Source organism: Emys orbicularis, chromosome 4 (assembly GCF_028017835.1).
Source record: "Emys orbicularis isolate rEmyOrb1 chromosome 4, rEmyOrb1.hap1, whole genome shotgun sequence".
In the NCBI taxonomy this organism is placed as follows: domain Eukaryota; kingdom Metazoa; phylum Chordata; order Testudines; family Emydidae; genus Emys; species Emys orbicularis.
The window spans coordinates 51,226,676-51,249,629 of NC_088686.1; the positions used below are offsets into that span (position 1 = coordinate 51,226,676).

Below are 22,954 nucleotides of genomic sequence, written 5' to 3' on the forward strand. Positions count from 1 at the left end.
GTTGTCGGCTACCTTGTCCTTTTCCTGTCTTCTGTCATCTCTGGGAATCTGTGTGAACATGGAAGGGTCTACTCTGACTCCCACACAACTCATAGACTTTATAGGGGCAGCCATGGACTTGACTACAGCAAATACCTATCTCCTTGGGGACAGTGTTAAGGGCTTTCCCTTCGCCCTTCCCCTGGCTCTTGTCACAAAGACAGAAAGCAGAAGACCAGGAGTCCAAAGGGCAGGCAATGCAGTCTTTATTGGGATTAATCAAGCAAGCATATCCATAGCTCTGCACACCGGTAGAGACTTTTTCCCAGTATCCCCCTCCCCTTCCTTAGCAGGCATAATTATACCTGCAGTGCATGCCTTTGGTCCCACCCCTTACATTTTATGGTCATGTTCTGTTTTGGAGGGTCTTGGGTCTGGGGGCTTTAGTACCACCTCTTTTGTATCCATGGGAGGGGTAAGGAGTGAGGTTGTGCTCTGGTCAGTGACAGGCATTTTTTTCGCTTTTAGTGTTTCTCCCCCATCCCCTTCGTCCCTCCCAACTGTTTGCTTGACCTTATCTTGGGAGAGGAGTTGAGGCAGGACTGTTCAAGTGTACGCTCATATATTAAACTCCCACTCTATCGAGCAACACTTTAAGTCTGTCTCATCTCTTTTCACCTCATCTGCTCGTGAGCAGATGTAACACACAATGTCTTTGTTCTTTATTCACACACATTAAAAAAATCAAACCCAAAATTCTATCTCAGGCTAACAGGCCCATATACTAACAGGCAGATTCCATGCCATGAGCAGTCTGATAAAGCAAGTCACTCACTAACCCCAAACAGTCTAGATCTTTGTTTCTTTATTAGGCCACATGGCTTTCTGTACTTAAGTAACATGCACCAAGCTCCATCTCCATTGTCTGCAACCCTGGATCAAGTCAGTATATATGCCAGAGAGTCACAGCATAGTGACAGTCTCCAACAGTGTCAGGGCTTCACTCACCTGGTGGATAAACTCGGAACATGTATGTGTTTTGAGTCCCTTTTTCTAACTCCCACACCTGACATGATGATAATTACAGATGCACCTATTATAGGCTTGGGAGCCCACATGGGCATCCACCCAGCACAAGGTATGTGGACACCTTGGGAGTCAGGACACACATTAGTCTCCTGGAACTAAGACTAGTCAGACAGGTCTGCAATGCATTCTTCCCACTCACGTGATCCCGTCACGGCCAGATAATGCTAGACAACATGATGACTGTCTTCTATCTAAACAAACGAGGGGCAAAATTCCTCCCACTGTGCATATAGGTGATCAGCTTATGGAACTGGTGAATATAGAACCTCATCAATTTCTGCAGGGTACACCCCAGGCACTCAGAACATGCTGGTGGACAGCCTCAGTCCACCTGGGAAAACATCTGTATGGACAGATGGGTTTTAGATATTACTCATTTTTGATTGTCATACAATTTCAGGCTATTCACCCTTACCATTCCTCTCCCTCTCCTTTTTCAGGGACCCCTTTCACTAATTGCTTCTACGAGAGGAATTTCAATGTCTGTTAGAACTTGGAGCTATAGAAGAGGTTTCCTTTCAATTAAAAAGAAAAGGTTTCTATTCTCATATTTTCCTTCTACCACAAATAAAATGGAGACGGTCGGGTCATTCTAGATTTGAGACAACTCAAGACTTTTCAGAATGGTGACTCTTGTTTCTATACTTTTGAAAACTCTACTGGATTGGTTTGCTACTGTGGATCTGCTTAATCCATATTTTCATATCTCCATCCTGCTCCAAAAAAATTGCTAAGATTTGTGGTAGAAACGGCCCATTACCAGTACATAATATTTGGCTCCAAGTGTCTTGACAAAGTGACTGGCTATAGTGACTTGGTATCAGAACTGGAAAATTGTTCATCCAGACTTAGCATCCCTGTATCTGATAGCCTGGATATTAGCTGCTTGAATGCGGCTGAGAAAATCTGTTCTTAAGAAGTTCAGGACATTTTAATAAATAGTAGAAAACTTTCTATGGGAACTACTTACAACTGTAATTGGAAAAGATTTGATGCTTTGATTGGATTATTTCCCTTTTCTAGGCTGATTTTTCCTTTCATTTTAGATTACCTTCTGTCCTTAAAATCCTCTGGGTTATCAGTTCTATTAAAGTGAATCTAGCTTCAGTATCTGCCTGTCATCCTAAGATTAATGGTTTTAATATATTTTTCTCATTCTATTTCAAAAAGATTTCTTAAGGGTCTACTTCAAGTATTTCCCCTATAAAGGATCCATCTGCTCTATGGTATCTGAATATTGTGTTGTCAAGTTTAATGAAAACCCTGTTTGAACCATTTGCTACCTGTCTGTTAAGTCTTGTATCCATGAAAACAGAGTTTTGAGTAATGATTATTTCTGCTCATGGAGTGGGTGGAATTAATGCTTTGATACCAGGTCCTCCCTATAAGATTTTTCATGTGGGATAAGGTTTCATTAAGGTGTCATCTGAGTTTCCTGCCTAACTTGTGTCTGAGTTTCATGTTAATCTTACCTTAGACTTTAGTTCCTCCTATGCTGCTAACACATCAGGTAGACCAGTTCCAGTGGTGTTTGCTTTTCCTAATCTTGTATGAATATCTTTCACAGCTACCTTCAAATATCATCACCCTCCCCACATAGCAGAACTCTTCTACCTGTTAAATTTCTTTTCCATCCATGTACATCTTTGCATTTGTTGTTCAGTTTCCTATCTTCATAATCTTGGTTTTCTCTGCATTTACTTCCAGTCCATTTTTTACAGCTCCCTATTCCTACCTCTAATGTAAGGGCAGTCATTCCATTTGATGTCATACTTAGTAAAGCAGTGTCATTGGCAAAGTCAAGATCATGAATCTCATCTCTGCTAATCCATTTTACACCATTCATGATGCCTTTTGTTTCCCGCTTCATCACCAAGTCTATTGCTAATACAAACAGAATTGGTGATAATTTACACCTTAATCTAACTCCTGTCACACGCTCGAGCCACTCACCCAGGCCTGTATCCTATTTTACTGCGCATCCGCTTCTTCACACAAACTTCTTACTATGTTGATCAGCTTGTCTGGCACCCCATAGCTTCTAGCAATATTCCACAGGGTCATTCAGTAGACAGTATTGAAGGCTGCAAAGTCAGAAGAAGCAGCACAGAGGGGCGGCGTCAAGTAGCTCTAAAGAATAGTGAAAGACTTCTCAGGAAGAACCAGACCATCACAGGTGATGCTGATCAGGGACATTCATGGGCAAATGTTGAAAATGCATGAAGAACAAGTCAGATGATAGAACATTTCCATTCCGTATTAAACTGTCCAGAGCCAACTATCATTCATGGGTTTGAGAGAAATGCCAGTGCTAACTTAGAAATAGAAGAGGGACCAAGAACACCCGATGAAATTAAAGCAGCCATCAAAAGCCTGAAACAGGAGACCGCTCCTGATGTTTGACAGAATTCAAATTGGTATGAAAGGTGAAATTCTGAATGAGCAGCTAACAAAACTCTGTAATGAAATATGGGTGAAGGAACAACTGTCCAAGACTGGAAATGATCATGGGATTGCAAAAAAAAAAGGGTGATCTTAATGAACAAACTGGAGAGGTATTGTACTACTATCAGTCTCAGACAAAGTATTGGCTATTGTTATGCTGAGTAGAATGAAGAAAGCAGTGAATGAAATATTACAAGAACAGGCTGGGTTCCGTCCAGATAGATCATGTTGTGACCAGATATTCACTCTTTGACAGATCATCAAAAACTATTGCTTGGCAAAAACTCCTCTTAATTACGTTAACGAGCCAATTAATTAACCAATATTTTGTTCAAAATCTTACGCTAATAGAGAGGACTCTACACTCTTTATATGTAGATAGAGCTTTAGCTTTCTATCTGAAGAGGACTAAATATTTTAGGATTTCTTCCAAATCATTTTGTGACACATGCTCACAGAGTTAAAGGTTAAACCAATTTCTTCTCAAACACTTTTGAACTGGATTTTGTGATGTACTATATTGTGCTGTCACTTTTCTGGTCAGGATCCTTTGTTAGTAGTTAAGGCACATTGTACAAGAGCACAAGCCGCTTCTGTAGCTGCTTTTAATAATATCTCCTCTTTTGAAATTTGTAAGGCAGCCACATGATCTTCTATTCATACTTTAAGGAAACATTATGCAGTTGGCCAGGTATTTGTAGGAGATGCAGCCTTTGGTAGAGCAGTACTTGAACTCTTACATGAATACAGATCTAATACCCACCTCCATCTGTTAACTGTTTTCTGTCTCCAAGAGTGGAAGACATATTGTGACATTCTATACCTTGGGGGGGAGGCGGGGGAGTGTACTGTAATCCCCATATTCCTCATTTTCATATACTTGTGATCTTACGTATACAGCATGCCTTGTAAGGTATCAGGGGAAAGGTTTATGATCTGCTGAAAGTCTTTTTTTTTCTCTCCATATACACCTCTACCCCAATATAACGCTGTCCTCGGGTGCCAAAAAATCTTACTACGTTATAGGTGAAAACCGCGTTATATTGAACTTGCTTTGATCCACTGGAGCGCGCAGCCCCGACCCCCTCGGAGTGCTGCTTTACCGCGTTATATCTGAATTTGTGTTATATCGGGTCGCGTTATATCTGGGTAGAGGTGTATGTGTATCATTAATGCATATGAAGTTATGAGAATTGTGTTGTATGGTGGTCACAAAAGCATGCTGTAAGTTGGGGAATCAGCCAGATATTAGCTCCCCAGAAGCAACAGCAAGGAAAGTAACCAGTGCCTAGGCGGGGTGTCAAACAACCCATCAACAGCCATTGTCCAGCAAGGGAGCTACAATGCAATGACTCACCTGCATGAGGCCACACCAGGGGAATTGCTCAACCTTGCTTGGAGAGACTCAGCAGTGCTCTCCAGACATGCCTGGACTTGTGCTCCCCAAGCACATGGACTGAGAGTATAAAACAGACAGAGTGGACACATACCGGGCCCTTCTCCTGCCCCACCTATGCTAGGGTTACCATACGTCCGGTTTTTCCTGGACATGTCCGGCTTTTTGGTAATCAAACCCCCGTCCGGGGGGAATTGCCAAAAAGCTGAACATGTCCGGGAAAAATACCGGCCGGGCACTTCCCCTCCCGCGACTGCTCTGCTCCTCCCCTGACTCTTCGGCTCTGTTTAAGAGCCGAGCTGCCCGAGCGCTACGGGCTTTGGGCAGCCCCCTTGCCTCCGGACCCCGAGCCAGTTAGTTAATAAATCAGTTCGTTTATTTTACTGGAAGCAGTGCATTTGGTTTGAAGCGTGTCAGAGACTCCCCTTGGGATAACAAGCCTGGTACTTATCAATTTCTTTGTTAAATTGACAAACTCCTATAAGCTTGCAGCGTCCAGCGGGCATAACTGGACACTGCAAGACAGAGGTTCCTAGGGTTGTGTCTGGGACCAGAGATATTGGCTAGTGTCATTCGCTTGCAAGTAGCTGGGAGCGACTTACATGCCAGAGGCTGTGCGTGAACTGCCCAGGAGTGGGGGTTCTCACAGCAGAGTAGGATAAGGCTGGCTCCCAGAGTCAAGGATTGGAGTGGCCTAGCAGATCACCGGTCTAGATAACACCAGAGGGGAATGTCACACATATAAACAACTCAAATGAAGAAAAAGAGGTTACTTGTTCTTTGAGATGTGCTGTCTGTGTATTCAACAACCTGGCCTGTTTCCCCTCTATTTGAAGTCCTTAGAAGATTTCAACTGGGGAAGGAACTAAGTGTTTGGTCTGCCTTTCCCCTGTATGCCTTTGGTTGGGTAGCATTAAAACATTCAGTGAAGCAAATATTTGTCAGTAATGCTTTCAGCTACAAGGATTGAAACTAAATATTACCAAAACAAACTCTTGTCATTCAGTGAACTAGATTGTGTTTATCCGTACTGCAGGTGAATGGAACAAAACAAAACTATTCTTTGTGTTTTCAGGCTCGGATAGCTTTTCTACAAGGAGAAAGAAAAGGTCAGGAAAACTTGAAGAAAGATTTAGTAAGAAGAATAAAAATGTTAGAATATGCATTAAAACAAGAAAGGTATGTTTTCATGTTCATTCAACATTTATCTGTGCTGAAAGATACTTTACAAAATAGAGGGTAATTTCTTTACATTTTAACACTTGGTCTAAGGTACAGGAACATTTCAGAGAACTTGAGTAAATTAAAGGAACTCTTCATTTTTTTTGCCATCAGTTTGGTCTAAACTGAAATTTAGTCTGAGAAAGAGTCTGCAATTCCTAAATATCCTACTGAAAAAATCCCTAAAACTAAAGGCCAGTTTTTTCTTAAACTGGCTGTTTTGCTGGCCTACAGAAATAGAGTTTTGTACTTCTGCTGCTGCCACAATAGCAGTCAAATAACAACGTTTTCAAAGTTGAATATTATGATGTATGAAGAAATGTTGGTATAATATCCTGTGTAGTAGTAGTAAACACAAAGAGCATTGTCCATTTCACCTTTCATAAATCAGAAAATAATTGTGTGACAGAAAAAACCAAAACTGGAATCCACCACTGTTTTTCAGACTTCTAAAGACATAGAATAACTAAAAAATTTGCTGTGCTTCTCCTGCTCCATGTTATACAGACGAGACTCAAATCATAAAGAAAAGTAGGATTTTCTTTTTTAATCATTTTTTAATTCATTTGTTTCACAATGTGAAATGTGCATTTTACATTTCAAAGAGCAGCATTCCTTAAGCATTAATGTCACACTCTGAGGTGTTGTTTCTAAATGAGGCATATGAAGGCATATGAAGGTTACATAGCGAATACCTAACATCACTTGTTTCTCACCTATTAAACTAGTACTGACACCTTAAGAATGTCACATAAAGATTGTTTTGCATTTAGTGAATGTACATTATTGCTGCCCTTTCAAACCTAAACAATTTTCTATTGTATATTTTGGTTGAATGCAAAATATAGTACCTGTTTCAAAGATATTTAGGAAATTACTGGTGATATGACAATATTTTTAATGGTAGAGTCAAATTTAGTCCTCAGTTTGAATCTCTTACAAAGTAGGGAAGTTCCACTCAGTGTTACTCTAAGTATGCATTGAAGTATGCCACCTCCTTCCCCCAACTTAAAAATAAGTACATAAATAAATACTCCAACCTATTGTGTAGATCTTCAGTAACCCCAAACTATATTTGGCAACCGCAGTCAACTCAGATATATTTATCCATGCACGTCCTTGACATCTTCAGGCTAGTTGCCCAAGAATAATTCTGTCTGCATATCCTCTTTCTTCACTATAGTGACTTGTATTCTAGATGAGTATTGATATGGTGAAGCAATTAAAAAAACTACCTTAAACTCTCCTTCAGTAGTCCCTTTCTAATAAAAATTGTTTTTGGTAGCATGATCTGGTCGGTCACTAAGAAAGGGTATAACTTAATTAAAAAGTAGTTGAAAGCTGTTATTGAGACTATTGGTAGAATTTTCAAAAGCACCTAGATCCCATTTTTAAAAGTGACATAAGCCACTTTTGAAAATTTTGTGTGAGGTCACTAAATTCTTTTCAAACCCCTAAAAGAATTATTCTTCATAGGGAAAGTCTGCCGATCCATTACAATGGGTCTTACATCTGCTTGCAGCTCCGTGGAGGCGTAAACCAGATCTGTCAGTCAAAACATGCTGGGAGTGGCCACACCCTTAAAGGGCTGAGCCAGCCAGTTTGAACTGCCTCCTGCAGCTGCAGGAAGGCTTTATCAGACCTCCTGCTCGGAACAACAAAGCAACAAAAAATGAATCATTTTTGTTCGTCTTAGTGGGTTTATTGCCTTCTAAACATTACTGGGCTTCTATTTTTCTGACCAATCCCCAAGGCTAGACGCTGGCAATACCTTTCTGTTACTGAGAGAGCTGATTACAGCAGCTTCCAGTGCATTGTCTGGACCAGCCTCTCTGGCACAAATACCTCACAGGCAACTAGAGGAATAGAGAAGTCAACAGAAAAGGGCACAGAAATGCCAGGACTAACTGAACGTACAAGTGCATTTTGTTACAAGGGAATGTCCTGTAACAGCAGTATTCCTGCTTAGTTTTTCTAATCTCCTACTATTTCCAACCTCTGCTTTAGTGGACAGTGCTTCTTGTCCATTCAAAGCAGACAGAGCTGTTGTTTCAGGCTGTCTGCAGACTTAGGAAGACATCATTGCATCAACGTACAATTTCATTCACGTGTGGAACATTAGCTTTGCAACCATGAGGGTATGTCTACACTACGAGGGTATTTCGATTTCACTTAAATCGAATATGTGGAATCGATATTGCAAAATCGAAGTTGTGTGTCCACACTAAGGACAGTAATTCGACTTTGTGAGTCCACACTAACGGGGAAAGCGTCGACATTGGAAGCGGTGCACTGTGGGCAGCTATCCCACAGTTCCCGCAGTCCCCGCTGCCCATTGGAATTCTGGGTCGAGCCGCCAATGCCTTCTGGGTAAAAAAAAAAAAAAAAGGGTCGAGGGTGCTTTTGGGTAATTGTCGTCATCCGTCTGTCACTACCGCCCTCCCTCCCTCCCTGAAAGCGCCGGCGGGAAATCAGTTCGCGCACTTTTCGGGTCAGTGACAGCGTGGACGCCACAGCACTGCGAGCATGGATCCTGCTGCGACCATCGCTGCAGTTGTGGCCCTTGTCAACGCCTCGCAGGTTATCATCCACCTTTCCCAGAGGCAGATGCAGATAAACCAGGCGAGGAGGCTACGGCACCGCGGTGAGGGCCTGAACTCAGAGGGGCACAGACCTCTCACAAAGCACGGGACCCAGCTCCGAGGACATCACGGTGACAATGGGTCATGTGGATGTTGTGGAACGGCGATTCTGGGCATGGGAAACAAGCACGGACTGGTGGGACCGCATAGTGCTGCAGGTCTGGGACGAATCCCAGTGGCTGCGAAACTTTCGCATGCGGAAGGGGACTTTCCTGGAACTTTGTGAGTTGCTGTCCCCTGCCCTGAAGCGCAATGACACCCGGATGCAAGCAGCCCTGACTGTCCAGAAGCGAGTGGCCATAGCCCTCTGGAAGCTTGCAACGCCGGACAGCTACCGGTCTGTCGCGAACCAGTTTGGCGTTGGCAAATCTACCGTGGGGGTTGTTGTGATGCAAGTAGCCAACGCAATCGTCAAGGTACTGCTCTCAAAGGTAGTGACCCTGGGAAATGTGGAGGTCATCATAGATGGCTTCGCCGCGATGGGATTCCCAAACTGCGGTGGGGCTATAGATGGAACTCACATCCCTATCCTGGGACCGGACCACCAGGCCAGCCAGTACATCAACCGAAAGGGCTACTTTTCAATGGTGCTGCAAGCACTGGTGGACCACAGGGGACGTTTTACCAACATCAACGTCGGATGGCCGGGCAAGGTTCATGACGCTCGCGTCTTCAGGAACTCTGGTCTGTTTAGACGGCTGCAGGAAGGTATTTACTTCCCGGACCACAAAATAACTCTTGGGGATGTGGAGATGCCTACAGTGATCCTTGGGGACCCAGCCTACCCGCTAATGCCCTGGCTCATGAAGCCCTATACTGGCGCCCTGGACTCTGAAAAAGAACTCTTCAACTACCGGCTGAGCAAGTGCAGAATGGTGGTGGAGTGTGCTTTTGGACGTCTCAAGGGGAGATGGAGAAGCTTACTCACTCGCTGTGATCTCAGCGAAACCAATATCCCCATTGTTATAGCTGCTTGCTGTGTGCTCCACAATCTGTGTGAGAGCAAGGGGGAGACCTTTATGGCGGGGTGGGAGGTTGAGGCAAATAGCCTGGCATCTGATTACGCCCAGCCAGACAGCCGTGCGATTAGAAGAGCCCAGCGGGACGCGCTGTGCATCCGGGAGGCTTTGAAAGCCAGGTTCCACAGTGAGCAGGGTAACCAGTGACTTTTAAGTTTCTGTACAGAGAAGCTGAACCTGCCCCCGTTTCTTTACCCAGTTAAGGATGACTATCCTCTCCAGTTACAGACCCTCTCCACCCCCTTCCAAAAAAATAAAATCAGTTTTACTTTTGTTATTGAACACCGTTGTCTTTAGTACTGTTTTCGCGGGAATCTTTGAAACCGGGGATGCAGACTGTGGTGGGGAGCGGGTGTAGTGTACTGATGCAAATGATCCTTCTAAACTCCAGGAATGACAGGATTCACAGTGGCGGACTGGTTGTTTCAACGGAGCCTGCCAGCCCTCCTGAGTGGGACTGCGTGTATGTGGGGGCTATGTGACTTTATGGCAGGGGGAGGAGGGTTACAGATCCCCTGCTGCGTGGCTCTGTGATCCAGGACAAGGACCGCTGCATACGATCTGTAACTGCCCTCCCCCGCCACAAAGTCACAGAGCAACTAACATCCACCCGCCCCCCACAGAAGATGAAAACCACCTCCCAGACTGACCAGGGTAACTAGTCACTGCACTGTGTATGTGCCCTGCTGCTGGACCTGCCCCCGCCTCTGTAGCCTGCTAAAGGTGACTGTCCTGTCCAATTACCAAGCCCCTTCCCCCCTTCAGACAGACTCTCCCTCAAAAGAGCCTGACTGAAACAGTAATGAACAGAAACGTATTTTTTATTAACAACCACACATGAAACTGGGGGGTGAAACTTGGACCGGGGCTTGGGTGAGGCGGCCAGGAAAGGACTTTTCAAATTTTGGGGAATGACAGCCTTCCGGTGCTTGAGCAGTCTGCAGGGGTGGAGTGAGAGTTTTCACGGACTCTTCCGCCCCTCCTTCTTTGGACTTTGGGCGAGGGGGGTATGGGACTTGGTGGCGGGGGAGGGCGGTTACTGATAGACTGCAGCGGGGCTCTGTCCTCCTGCCTCCGTTCCTGCAGAACATCAACAAGGCGCCGGAGCGTGTCCGTTTGCTCCCTCAGAAGTCCAAACAGCGTTTGAGTCGCCTGCTGGTCTTCCTGCCGCCACCTCTCCTCACGTTCCATGTATGTCCGGTGCATTTGGGACAAATTCTCCCTCCACTGGTTATGCTGTGCTGCCTGGGCTCGGGAGCAGCCCATTAGTTCTGAGAACATGTCCTCTCGCGTCTTCTTCTTCCTCCGCCTAATGTGCGCTAGCCTCTGGGAGTGTGATGCCAGGCTGGGTTGGGAGACAGTTGCAGATGTGGCTGTGGGAATGAGGAAAAGGCAGTGAATTCCTCCGAAAGATAAATGTAGTTGTGAATCAAGAACATAGTCTTTCTCTGTGAACAAGACCATGAACCACACCTATCACATGCGCACTGAGGACAAGGTCGAATTTTCGAACCTCGCCTTCAGTGCCTGGGCTTTTGCACTGCCGATCTGGGAAGCGGGGCAGGACACGGTACTCTCTGTAGCAGGCAAACATGGTAAGCCGTAGACTTGTGGCTGCTTAAAACTTTAGGAGTACCGCTGGCCTCCTTTCACATTGAAAGCACTGCCAGTCTGTGCTGCCAGCAATCGGCCAAGCAGGAACTCTGGCCCTGTCCCACCCCCTCGCGGATGTGCCAGGGAAAGATCCCTGGATGCTGGCCTTCTCCCGCCCCCACCGCGTGGCTGTAAACCAGCGGTCACAGTTCTGTAAAGGAACTTGTTGCAAGCAGTCCTAATACTAACAGTCCCATACCTAATTCAAAGCAGGTTGTCATGAGTGACATTACTCTCATGAGGATCCCGGACACCGAGATCCAACGGATGCTTCGAGAAAGCCTGCAGAGACCGGGGCCCTATGCCGCCATGCTATGCAAGGCACTGATACCAGAGTACCTGCTTGTCTCCTGGCGCGGGAACGTCTCGTACTTCGGAGGACCAAGTAAAGCCGCTCTCCCCAGGAACCTGATGAACAGGCTATCCCATTATTTGCAGGAGAGCTTTGTGGAGATGTCCGTGGAGGACGATTGCTCTATCCCCGGACATCTAGACCGGCTTTTCATATAGCTGCAGTAGCAGGGACTAAAGAGTGGAGCAGCTTGGGCAGCACAATCATGCACAACCGGACACTGTTTGATTTTTTTTAAATAGTTGTTACTGATTACTTAAGCGCCCAGGGGGAAGAAATCATGAATCACAGATTGTTCTTAGTCTTAATATTCAAGTTTTGTAAAAAATAAAGGTTTATATGTTTAAAGCACTTACCGCTTGATCCTTCCCCTGAATCTGTGTCCGGGTTAAATGCTGGGGAGGGTTGGTAGGGCATCTCTGTAAGGGTGATGAAGAGCTCCTGGCTGTTGGGGAAATCAGCTTGGTAAGCGCTGTCGACTGCCTCGTCCTCCTCATCTCCTTCCTCATCTTCCCCGTCCGCTAACATGTCCGAGGAACCGGCCGTGGACAATATCCCATCCTCAGAGTCCACGGTCAGTGGTGGGGTAGTGGTGGCGGCCGCACCAAGGATGGAATGCAGTGCCTCGTAGAAACGGGATGTGTGGGGCTGGGATCCGGAGCGTCCGTTTGCCTGTTTGGTCTTCTGGTAGCCTTGTCTCAGCTCCTTGATTTTCACGCGGCACTGCGTTGCATCCCGGCTGTATCCTCTCTCTGAAATGGCTTTAGAGATCTTCTCATAGATCTTTGCATTCCGTCTTTTGGAGTGCAGCTCGGAAAGCACGGACTCATCGCCCCACACAGAGATCAGATCCAAGACTTCCCGATCAGTCCATGCTGGGGCCCTCTTTCTATTCTGAGATTGCACGGCCATCTCTGCTGGAGAGCTCTGCATCATTGCCAGTGCTGCTGAGCTCGCCACGCTGTCCAAACAGGAAATGAGATTCAAACTGCCCAGACAGGAAAAGGAATTCAAATTTTCCCGGGGCTTTTCCTGTGTGGCTGGTCAGAGCATCCGAGCTCGGACTGCTGTCCAGAGCGTCAACAGAGTGGTGCACTGTGGGATAGCTCCCGGAGCTATTAGCGTCGATTTCCATCCACACCAAGTCTAATTCGATATGGCCATGTCGAATTTAGCGCTACTCCCCTCGTTGGGGAGGAGTACAGAAGTCGAATTTAAGAGCCCTCTATGTCGAACTAAGTAGCCTCGTGGTGTGGACGGGTGCTGGGTTAATTCGATTTAACGGCGCTAAATTCGACATAAACGCCTAGTGTAGACCAGGCCTGAGTTTCCAGATTTTTTTTTTTTTTTTTTTTTTTATTTAATGAAGGCTAAGGTGTTGCAGAATCTGAATATGCAAGGAGGCCACATAAATGTATTAGGCAGATTGAGTGTTTAACAACTGTGATCTAAACTACATTTTAGAATTGTTTTATTGGCTTCTGATGAGAGAATATTGGTTTAATTTCTTGACTGCATATTCAAAATTAGTTTGCATATTAAAAACAAATCTTATCTAACACGAAGAATAGACTAATCACATCTTACAGTGTTTTCATTAAAATATAATTTGAAGTGATTACTTTCTCTGATGTCCACTCAAATTGGATACCTATCTTATGTCTAGGTAGAAGATAAAATTGAATCTATGTTATACATTGAAAGTATAGCTCTAAGATCAAAATTATAAGTTCTTTCTTAAAATATTTGTTCTTTCAAACTTGTTACATGACATTTGCTTTTGTTTTTATAAATTTATTGGAATGCAGTTAAGCCAAAATACTTGCTGTACTTTCAGAAATTATTCAGTAAAATACACAGTATTTTAATCATGTGCTTTCTTTATGAAATGTGAAATAATTTACAAGAAATCTAAAATCTTATCAGTTCATTTTATTTGAAAAAGTAAGTCCAGAGCTCAAATATGTTTTTAAAATTCCAAAGATGCAACATGTGGTATTTCTGAAGTCTAGGCTTAATTTCTCATGTTAGAGTCCAGTGTAAAAAAACTTTCAAAACCTACTGAGTCACTTTAATAAACAACTTTAAAATAGCTGAAATTCCAACTAATTAAATTTTTTTAAATATTTCAGAAGTTTCTACAAATACATTTTAAAGATAAACTGAAAGGCTCTGTTCCTTTTAGGATTTAAGTTGAGGTGCTTAGGATTCTGTGTTTTACTGCAGATAAATATAGGCAGAGCCAGTAGTGCTACTTATAGCTAAGGTTGCCTGACACTTTCCCTTATAAGATCCAGTTTTCAATTGCATATAACTTTGCCTAACTTTAACCAATTGGTCTAAAATTTTCCACACCCGGTGTCTGAATTTATTGGAAAGTTTCATCTAAAATGGTTCATCTGTTTCAGAAAATCAAGTTGGTGGAAATACTGTTTTGCTTATGTTAAAAAAAATTCTTACAACTGCTTCATTGAAAACCTCTAGCATCTCTGTTTTGGAGCATGGACTTGAAATTTGACACGGGGTAAAGGGCAGTTGCACTGGTGCCAGGAGTGGGCTTTTTGCCATCCCTGTGACAACTTGGTCAATTTAGTCAAATTATAAGCCTCTGCAGGGCTTGTCTGCAGAGGGAGGTTATCAGGGAGGTTATCAGATTAAGGTAGGATGTGAATTTAAAGCAGAATAGCTATTCTGGAATAACTCCATGTATAGACAAACCCTGAAAAATCACAATTGACACATGCTCAGTAGAGACTTCAGATTTGTCAGCTAAGTTACCAAAAATGGTGTCTGCACTGGGCATGCTCAAGCCCAGGGCAGCAGTGTCTGAGCAAGATTTTCCCTGAGACTTTAGTGAGAGCTTTTTCAGTGGGCAGAAAGCCAGATTGGAAAGGCTATAGAATGGAATTGGAGGGAAGGAACTTCCAGGCAGGATTGAAGGTGGCACATCTAATGTTTAGGAGGTGATGGAGAGTTGGAGAGGCAAGTGGGATGAGATTAATGCATGCTTGTATTGCAATGGGAAGTTATTAGAGAGTGAAAAGTTAAGGAGAGGTAAAAAGAGGGCATAAGAACGGAGCCAAGAAAGATTAGATGTGTTGAGGTCACTTGGCCATGTGAAGGGATTAGAGTTGGAGAACAGGTGTGAAACTTCATATGTCAGTATTGGGAGGAAAGGAGGAGAGAATGATAGGAAGGGGAAGGAGATGGTCGTGTCAGATCATGTAGATTTTTCTATTTCAAGATCTCGGCAGGATACTGTGAAGAGAGGGAAGTAGAGCTGGGGAACCAGGAATGGGGATGGTCATTGAACTGAACTAATTGAATAAACTGAAGTGAAGATAATATTCTTTCTGCAACTTTAGAAGAGGCTACTGCTCTTGAAACCCAGTTTAGCACTTCAACAAGCTCTGGTTCCAGATGCTTAGTCAGTGACATCCACCAGTTCAGTGGTTTGACTTTCTTTAATACTTAGTCAGGAAATGTGCTATTTTTATATTATGATTTTTGTTTAATTTAAATTATTTTAATAGGTTATAGTAAATTCAGGCCCTAATACACATTTTCATAATTTAAAATTTAATTTTAAATAGGTTATTTTTAAAAAGAAAAATATATTAAATTAAAATTTTTAAAGTTTCAATTTTTAAAAATAAATCCTTGTCTTTATCCATCCTGACTAGATTGAACAGCCTGAAAAGCTTTTTACCTACTGACATAAAATAAAATCCTTCATAAATAACACACAAGTTCTCAAATACAATTTCTTTACTAATAAAGTTTTGGGGTATATGTGGTTATGAGAAATGAGCACACTTTCATGTTTTTGAAAATGTTTGACTCGATGGTTCAATGACCTTTCAGTAATTATCCAAATAAAAGTATTGAAATATGTATTCTGTATCTTAACATGTTTGTTTAATTGTAATATTAAGAGGTGTATGAGTTTAAGAAATTATTTTCTTTTTTATATACCGATTATGCTTAATTTTCAGGGCAAAATATCATAAATTAAAATATGGCACAGAACTGAACCAAGGTGACTTGAAAATGCCAACTTTTGAATCAGGTAACTTTTTTTTATAAATTTCACGTTTATTTTCATTCTTTTGCTATCTGCTTTTTTTTAGATTTGCTATTTATGCAACTCTTAATAGTTGCCATAATGTGCGCAGTCATTAATAACGAAAGTTCTTTGTCGAGTGCTTGCTCATGATGATTTCATTCTAGGTGTGCGCATGCTCACATGCGCGGTCATCAGAGATTTTTGCCTTAGCAGTATCTGTAGGGGTGGCAGTGGTGCAGCGCTGATGCATCGATATATCAGGTGCCACCGATCCTACGCCCTCTCAGTTCCTTCTTACCACCTGTGGTGGTTACTCGGAGTGCCTTCCCTTGCATTGCAAGGGCTAGCTGTTTTCGTCTATTGTCTTAGAGACTTAGGGCCTTATAAATAGTTTTATTCATAATAGTTAACAGTTAGGGTTCTTTGAGAACAAGTGCTGAATTTGTAAGAACTTCCGGCCCCATACACAAAAAGAGTGGGATATTTGGCTTCAGGCTCTCCTCATGGAGTTCCCCCTGCACCCGGCACTGTTCCCCGTTGCCAGTGCCCAAAAAGAAGTCTAAAACCCCGGCACTGAGCAAAAAGGGCCATGGGCCATTGGGCAAAGGACCTGCTTCAGGCCATCTGGCCACTCCGGAACCGTGCACTTGCACCCCTCCAACCGGAGCTCTTAGTCCTGTGAAAGGTCCACCACTGACTCCCAGGAGTGGCATGGGACCCAAAACCCTGGCGGCACAGACACCTTCGCAGGCTCCTCCGGCACCAAGAGAGCATTGCCGCTGGTGCAGCATGTGCCATAGGAACCAGCAAAGGCTCCCCACATGTGCAAATCAGATGCGAAGAACCCTAGAGGGCAGTGGAGCGCTGCCAATTCCCCGAGACGAAGAAGCGCTCTCCACTTCTGTGCTGCAGGTCGCCGGAGCCTGGATGCCCTGGGGCTCATCCTTGGTCACTGGTGCCACATTTCCGGTTGCCACCGTCTTGACGTGGATCGCCTAGAGCAAGACGCCAGTCGCCATACTACCTACGTCGCTCACCCTCCTGCAGATAGTCTTCTAGGCACAGGTCCTGGTCGCCCGCATCGTGGGAGTGCTCCCCATTGCATCTCTGGTCCCCTTGATACTGGCACTGATCACCTTGCTCCGGCACCAGTCCCTAACAGCAATGGCCAGCAATCAGACCCAGGTGTTGACGGCCCCACCGTGGTCACCGGAAGGGGATTTCTCAGGCACGGAAACTCTGTTCATCCTCATATCAAGTATGCACCACCGTGAAGAAGCCCTGGAACCTCCCCCAACGGTGCAATCATCATCCTCATCCCTATTCTGGACCTGTGATGCCTCAACAAGTCTCTCAAAAAGTTGAAATTTCGTATGGTCTCCCTGGATCCAGGAGACTGGTACTCTGCCCTCGACTTGAAGGATTCCTATTATCACATCTCCATATTCCAAAGTTACAGGCATTTCCTCCAGTTTATAGTGGGCGAACGCCATTTCCAATTCATGGCGCTCTCCTTTGGCCTCTAATCGGCCCCAAGGGTTTTTACCAAATGTCTGGCGCCGGTGGCTGCTTACCTCAGATGTTGAGGGGTCCAGGTGTTCCCATACCTCGATGACTGGCTCATCAAGGACAGGTCCCGGAGCCAGGTGCAGAGAAGTCTCAATGTGGTGCGTTCCACCTGCCACGACCTGGGCCTGTTGATAAATGAGAGAAAATCCACATTAGGGCTGGTCCAACGCATAGTTCATTATAGCAGTTCTCGACTCCATGCAAGCCAGAGCTTTCCTCCCAGAGGCGCATTTTCCAGCCATGTCTGATTTGATCTCTCATGTGAGGAGCTGCCCGCTCACCACAGCTCACACCTGCCTGCAGTTGTTAGGCCACACGGCCGCCTGTAACTATGTGGTCAGTCATGCCTGGCTCCACTTCCGGCTTCTGCAAGCGTGGCTGGGATAGATCTACACCCCCAACAGAGTGATCTAGATTGGGTGGTCAGGGTGCTAGATCACATCCTATAGTCCCTGGATTGGTGGTTGGAGGCTGTGTCAGTATTTCAGGGAGTCTCCTTTGCGACCCTGTCCCATCGTTGACCCTGATCGCTGATGCTTCAGACCTGGGCAAGCTGAGCACCCAGGGCTGATGGATGCAGGATGTTCTGTCCCTCCACATCAATGTCGGGGAGCTCAGAGCAGTTCGCCTGGCCTGCCAGGCCATCTTGCCCCACCTGAGGGGCAAGGTGATGCAGGGACTCGCAGACAGTACTACCACGATGCATTACATCAACAGACAAGGAGGGCTGATGACCTGGCTCCGATATCAAGAAGCTCTCAACCTTTGGCACTTCTGTGTGCGGCATGCCATTCATCTGGTAGCTGCACACCTGCCCAGCACCAAGAATGTGCTAGCAGATCGCCTCAGCAGAACCTTCTTGTATCGCCATGAGTGGTCGCTCCATCCGGAGGCGGCCAGTATGATCTTCTGGAAGTGGGGGACTTCCCAGGTGTACTTGTTCGTGTCCCACCAGAACAGGAAATGCCGCATGTTGTGTTCGCTCCAGGGGATGGACAGGAGTTCCCTGTCAGATGCTTTCCTACTTCCGTGGTCAGGGGCCCTGATATACGCCTTCCCACCCATCCATTGATCCACAGAGTCCTAGTGAAAATCAAGCGGGACAGGGTGAAAGTTATCCTGATAGCTCCCTAGTGGCCTCACCAGCAGTGGTTCGGCATGCCGCTGGACCTTTTGGTAGCCGAACCGTTCCGACTCCCTCTCTGGCCAGACCTGCTGTCTCAGAATCACGGCAGTCTCCTGCACCCGAACCTGGAGGCGCTGTACTTGACTGCATGGCCGATGCATGGCTAAATGCAGACGAGTGGCAATGCTTGACCCTAGTGCAACAGGTCCTGCTGGGTAGCAGAAGATCGCTTTGGTGGAGGGCTTATCGGGCAAAATGGAAAAGGCTTATGTGCTGGGCCTTGGATCGGCGTGTCCGGGCCAAGTAGGCCTCCCTGCAGGTGATCTATCTCCTGCACCTCAAGCTCCAAGGCTTGTCACTGTCATCAGTCAGGGTCCACCTGGCTGCTATTTCGACTTTCCACCTTCCATTCCATGGCAGGTCAATCTTTGCTCACGACATGACAGCTCAATTCCTGAAAGGTCTGGAGAATCTTTACCTGGGATCCGGTCCCTCCTGGGGATTTGAACCTTGTGCTGTCGAGGCTCATGGGATCTCCATTTGAGCCTCTGGCTTTCTGTTCTCTTCTCCTTCTCTCTCCTGGAAGGTGGCATTCCTGGTGGCAATTATGTCCGCTCGCAGAGTGTCTGAGCTCAGGGAGCTTACGTTGGACCCGCCTATACGGTGTTCTAGACATGGTCCAATTGCGGCCGCACCCACCGTTCCCGCCTAAGGTAGTTTCCCAGTTTCATACCGGCCAGGACATTTTCTTACCGTTCTTTCCAAAGCCACATAGTTACAAAGAGGAGCACAGGTTGCATGCCCTGGATATCTGGAGGACACTGGCCTTTTATATCAACAGGACACGGCCTGTCAGTAAGTCAACACAACTCTTCATTGCTGTGGCAGACTAGATGAAAGGTTGCCCAGTGTCTGCTCAGAGGATTTCGTCCTGGATCACAGCCTCCATCTGATACTGCAGTGAGCTCACAAGTGTGCCTCCACCGACGATCGTCAAAGCGCACTCGACTAGAGCACAGGTGTCATCAGCGGCCTTCTTGGCTCAGGTGCTGATCCAAGAGATCTGTAGAGCTGCTACCTGGTCATCTGTACACACGTTTACATTCCATTATGTGCTGACCCAGCAGGCCCGGGACGATGCTGGCTTTGGCGGGGCAGTGCTGCAAGCTTGCAAAACTGTGAACTCCGAGCTCACCTCCATTGGCACTGCTTGTGAATCACCAAGAATGGAATCTACATGAGCAAGCATTCAAAGAAAAAAACTTGTACCTGTTCTTTGAGATGCATTGCTCATGTCCATTCCGTTACCCACCCACCTGCCCCTCTGTCGGAGTCGCCGGCAGGAAGGAACTGAGAGGGCATAGGTTCGGTAGCGCCTGATATACTGACACATGAACACGGCACTCAAGGAGACGCCACTGCAGACCTTACGGATACCGCTAAGGCAAAAATCTGACGACCACGGGCATGGGTGTGCACACACTTAGAATGGAATGGACATGAGCAACACATCTCGAAGAACAGCAGTTAGGAAAGCTAGGTAACCATTTTTTAATTCTTTGAGAACAGATGTTTGGTTCCAGGGAGCTGTGTTACTGAATATACTGGTGTTTGGCAAGTGTTTTATTTGAGCCTTTATTACTTCCGTTATCTTTCTCTCCTTCAGAAAGATCCAAATGTTGAGAGAGGTTTTAATAGATGAATAATTTTTTTTGTTTTTGGTCTGATATCTTCTTTCTACCATCAGCCCTTGAAGGCTCTTACAGTGTCTATTGGGATATTGCACTCTTTTATTTACTTGGCAAAATAAACTTCTTTGAGATCACTAGGGAGAAAATTGAACAATGGAATAAACATTATATATGTAGAAAATTTCGACATGTTTTTGTTCTCTGTTATTGTATAATAAAAATTTGTGTTTGCTTTATCCTGGAAAAGTCATACTTTTTTACATATTTTTAAAAAATGGACAGGGTTGTGTCAGATCAAGAAGAAATGCCCTGATGCAAATCTGTGTGCCCACATTGGCACATGGAGTGCAGTAGACTTCACAACATAGGCAATATGTTACTTATAACTAACATTTCCACAAATTCTGTCTCTTATAGATCTGAAACTAGAGGAAGATTTTTCCCTTGATTAAATTTGACTGTTTAAGAAGTAAGGATGACCTTTATTGCATGGCTGGCCCCTCCTTGAAATTCAATTCTTTGGGACGCTATGTTATAAATAAAGTTTGGCCTTCCTCTTTACTACTAACTGGAAATGCAGTTATACCCACAAGTCATCTAGGCAATGAATCTTTAAGTGTCAGGTTAGACAGTCTCTCTCTCTCTCTCTCCCTTTTTTTTTTTTAGTATGGGCACATCTTCAGGCACTTCTTCCTTGCTTGAAAGTATAAAATATTGTCCAGGTTATGGGCTTGGTGTTCATTTTTTAACATTTCTCTAAAAGGCATGCAAGTCTGACTTCTGAATTCTCTCTATATCAGTATTCCTCTTAGTTCTTTACTCCACGATTTATAGGCTGATATAATAGAACACCTGTTAAAGTGGAATGGGTTCAAGGTGTCAGTTGCTGCTGGAGAGTAAAAGTGGTGGCATTCCTTAATATTGTATTCATGACAGTTTAGCTTAGTTTTCCCCACATATAAGTTAATGGAATTTATTTAAACAGTATTAGTAAAAAATAGTGATTTCTTGTTTTTTATGTATTAAAGTTAAAAAAAATTTACAACTATCTTCCTTCAAGAAAAATCAAGTTTCTGCTTACCAGTTTTGTTATACTAAATTAATGGACATTAAATATATTTGAATAGAGAATCAGAATGAATCTTTTTCTTAAATGCTCCGTGTAGAGCTATTTAAAATCCCCTAAGGAATAAGGGAGTTAATTAGCCAGAGCAGGTCAGCTGCTGTAATGTAAAAAATGAAATGAAATAGTTGGCATTACTTTGAATAGCCTTTAAGGGATGCTATCTGAATAATGGCAATTCGTCAACTTTGTACCAGAAAATTTATGTTGTAAGCTAACGGTAGAAAAAAGACTAAGTGGTATGTACAAATGTCCTAATATGTGCAACAATGTGAGACTTTTTGATAATGGTTAAATCAAGTTCAGCACTTCCAAGAACATTTATAACTGTTTAATGGTGATCTGCTGATCATCAATGAGGTTGTGGAATGTGGATTTGTAAAGGACACCATCTGAGTCTAGCGTTAGGCTCATTAAGCAGATGACACACCACTGGTCTCTGAAAAATTGTATGGAGTCTAAAAAATGTTTAAGTGAAATCTTCACTTCCCTCTGTGGTCTTTAAAATTGGCAGAGTAAAATGAGCAACACTAATGTGTATCGCCTTGCATTTCAGAAGAAACCAAAGACACAGAGGTTCCTACAGTACCTCAAAATAGTCAACTGACCTGGAAGCAAGGCAGGCAATTATTAAGACAGTAAGTAATATAGTTGAGTATCTATATTTGTAGTCAGTTTTTCTTCTGGAGCTTTAGAAATTATTTACATGTTTGCACTTTGCCTTGGAAATTCATGTAGTCAAGATGGGTAAATATTGGTTCAGTATGCAAGACTATATAGATTGCGTTTTTCTTTGAAGCAGTACTAGCAGAGATAATCTTTGGCTGTGTCACTGCTTTAAACCCTGGGAAATGAAATGAGAAGTAAACCACAGGTGGAACACCTGGATTTTGGGTGGAAGGGGTCCTTTCAGTAAATTATGTGGTAAACTCCGTTAGCTTCCCATCTCCTCTTTAGTATTATCAATTTAATTTTTTTATTTTATTTTTTAGCAACGAACCCTAGATCCTTTCTCTTTCTCATAAATGTCTTTTTCTCTTCTTTCTCTTTTCACAACCAACCTAGGTATCTTCAGGAAGTAGGTTACACGGACACAATATTGGATGTACGGTCCCAGAGGGTAAGGTCTTTACTTGGGCTCTCCAGTTCAGAACCAAATGGCTCAGTGGAGACGAAGAACTTAGAACAGATCCTTAATGGAGGTGAATCTCCTTCATCTAAGCAAAAGGGACAGGAAATCAAAAGGTAGGCAGAGATGTAAAATTGTGATATGCTTGATAGTTGGCTAACATACCCTACTTATATTGTTAATATGCTATTTCACTTATTAGATTCAGACAGCTATGTTATGCAAGTAGTGAGAAACCGGTTAGGCTCATATAAGCTTCAGGTCTTAAAAAAAATGATCTGGTCAGTGGCACGTTAGTCAGTTATATCATCCAAATATTGCAGCTATGCACGAGTGCACGAGAACCTGAAAGTAAACTGATTAACATATAAGGAGTCTATAAGCATAACTTACTATCACTAATCATATTTTTCAGATATATCAACTTGTACTGTGAAAATAAGTAGTGCATTAT

At 44.1% G+C, this 22,954-nt stretch overlaps 1 protein-coding gene across 1 annotated transcript in view; it reads left to right on the forward strand.

Annotated features, from left to right (window-relative positions):
• The window catches only part of STRN3 (striatin 3), a 104,849-nt gene that overhangs the window by 31,934 nt on the left and 49,961 nt on the right, over nucleotides 1-22,954 (forward strand). Inside the window, exons 2-5 of the mRNA XM_065404210.1 lie at nucleotides 5,985-6,088; nucleotides 15,792-15,865; nucleotides 21,928-22,009; nucleotides 22,437-22,616. Of these exons, the coding sequence (XP_065260282.1) occupies nucleotides 5,985-6,088; nucleotides 15,792-15,865; nucleotides 21,928-22,009; nucleotides 22,437-22,616 (440 nt within the window). The remainder of the gene's footprint in view (nucleotides 1-5,984; nucleotides 6,089-15,791; nucleotides 15,866-21,927; nucleotides 22,010-22,436; nucleotides 22,617-22,954) is intronic.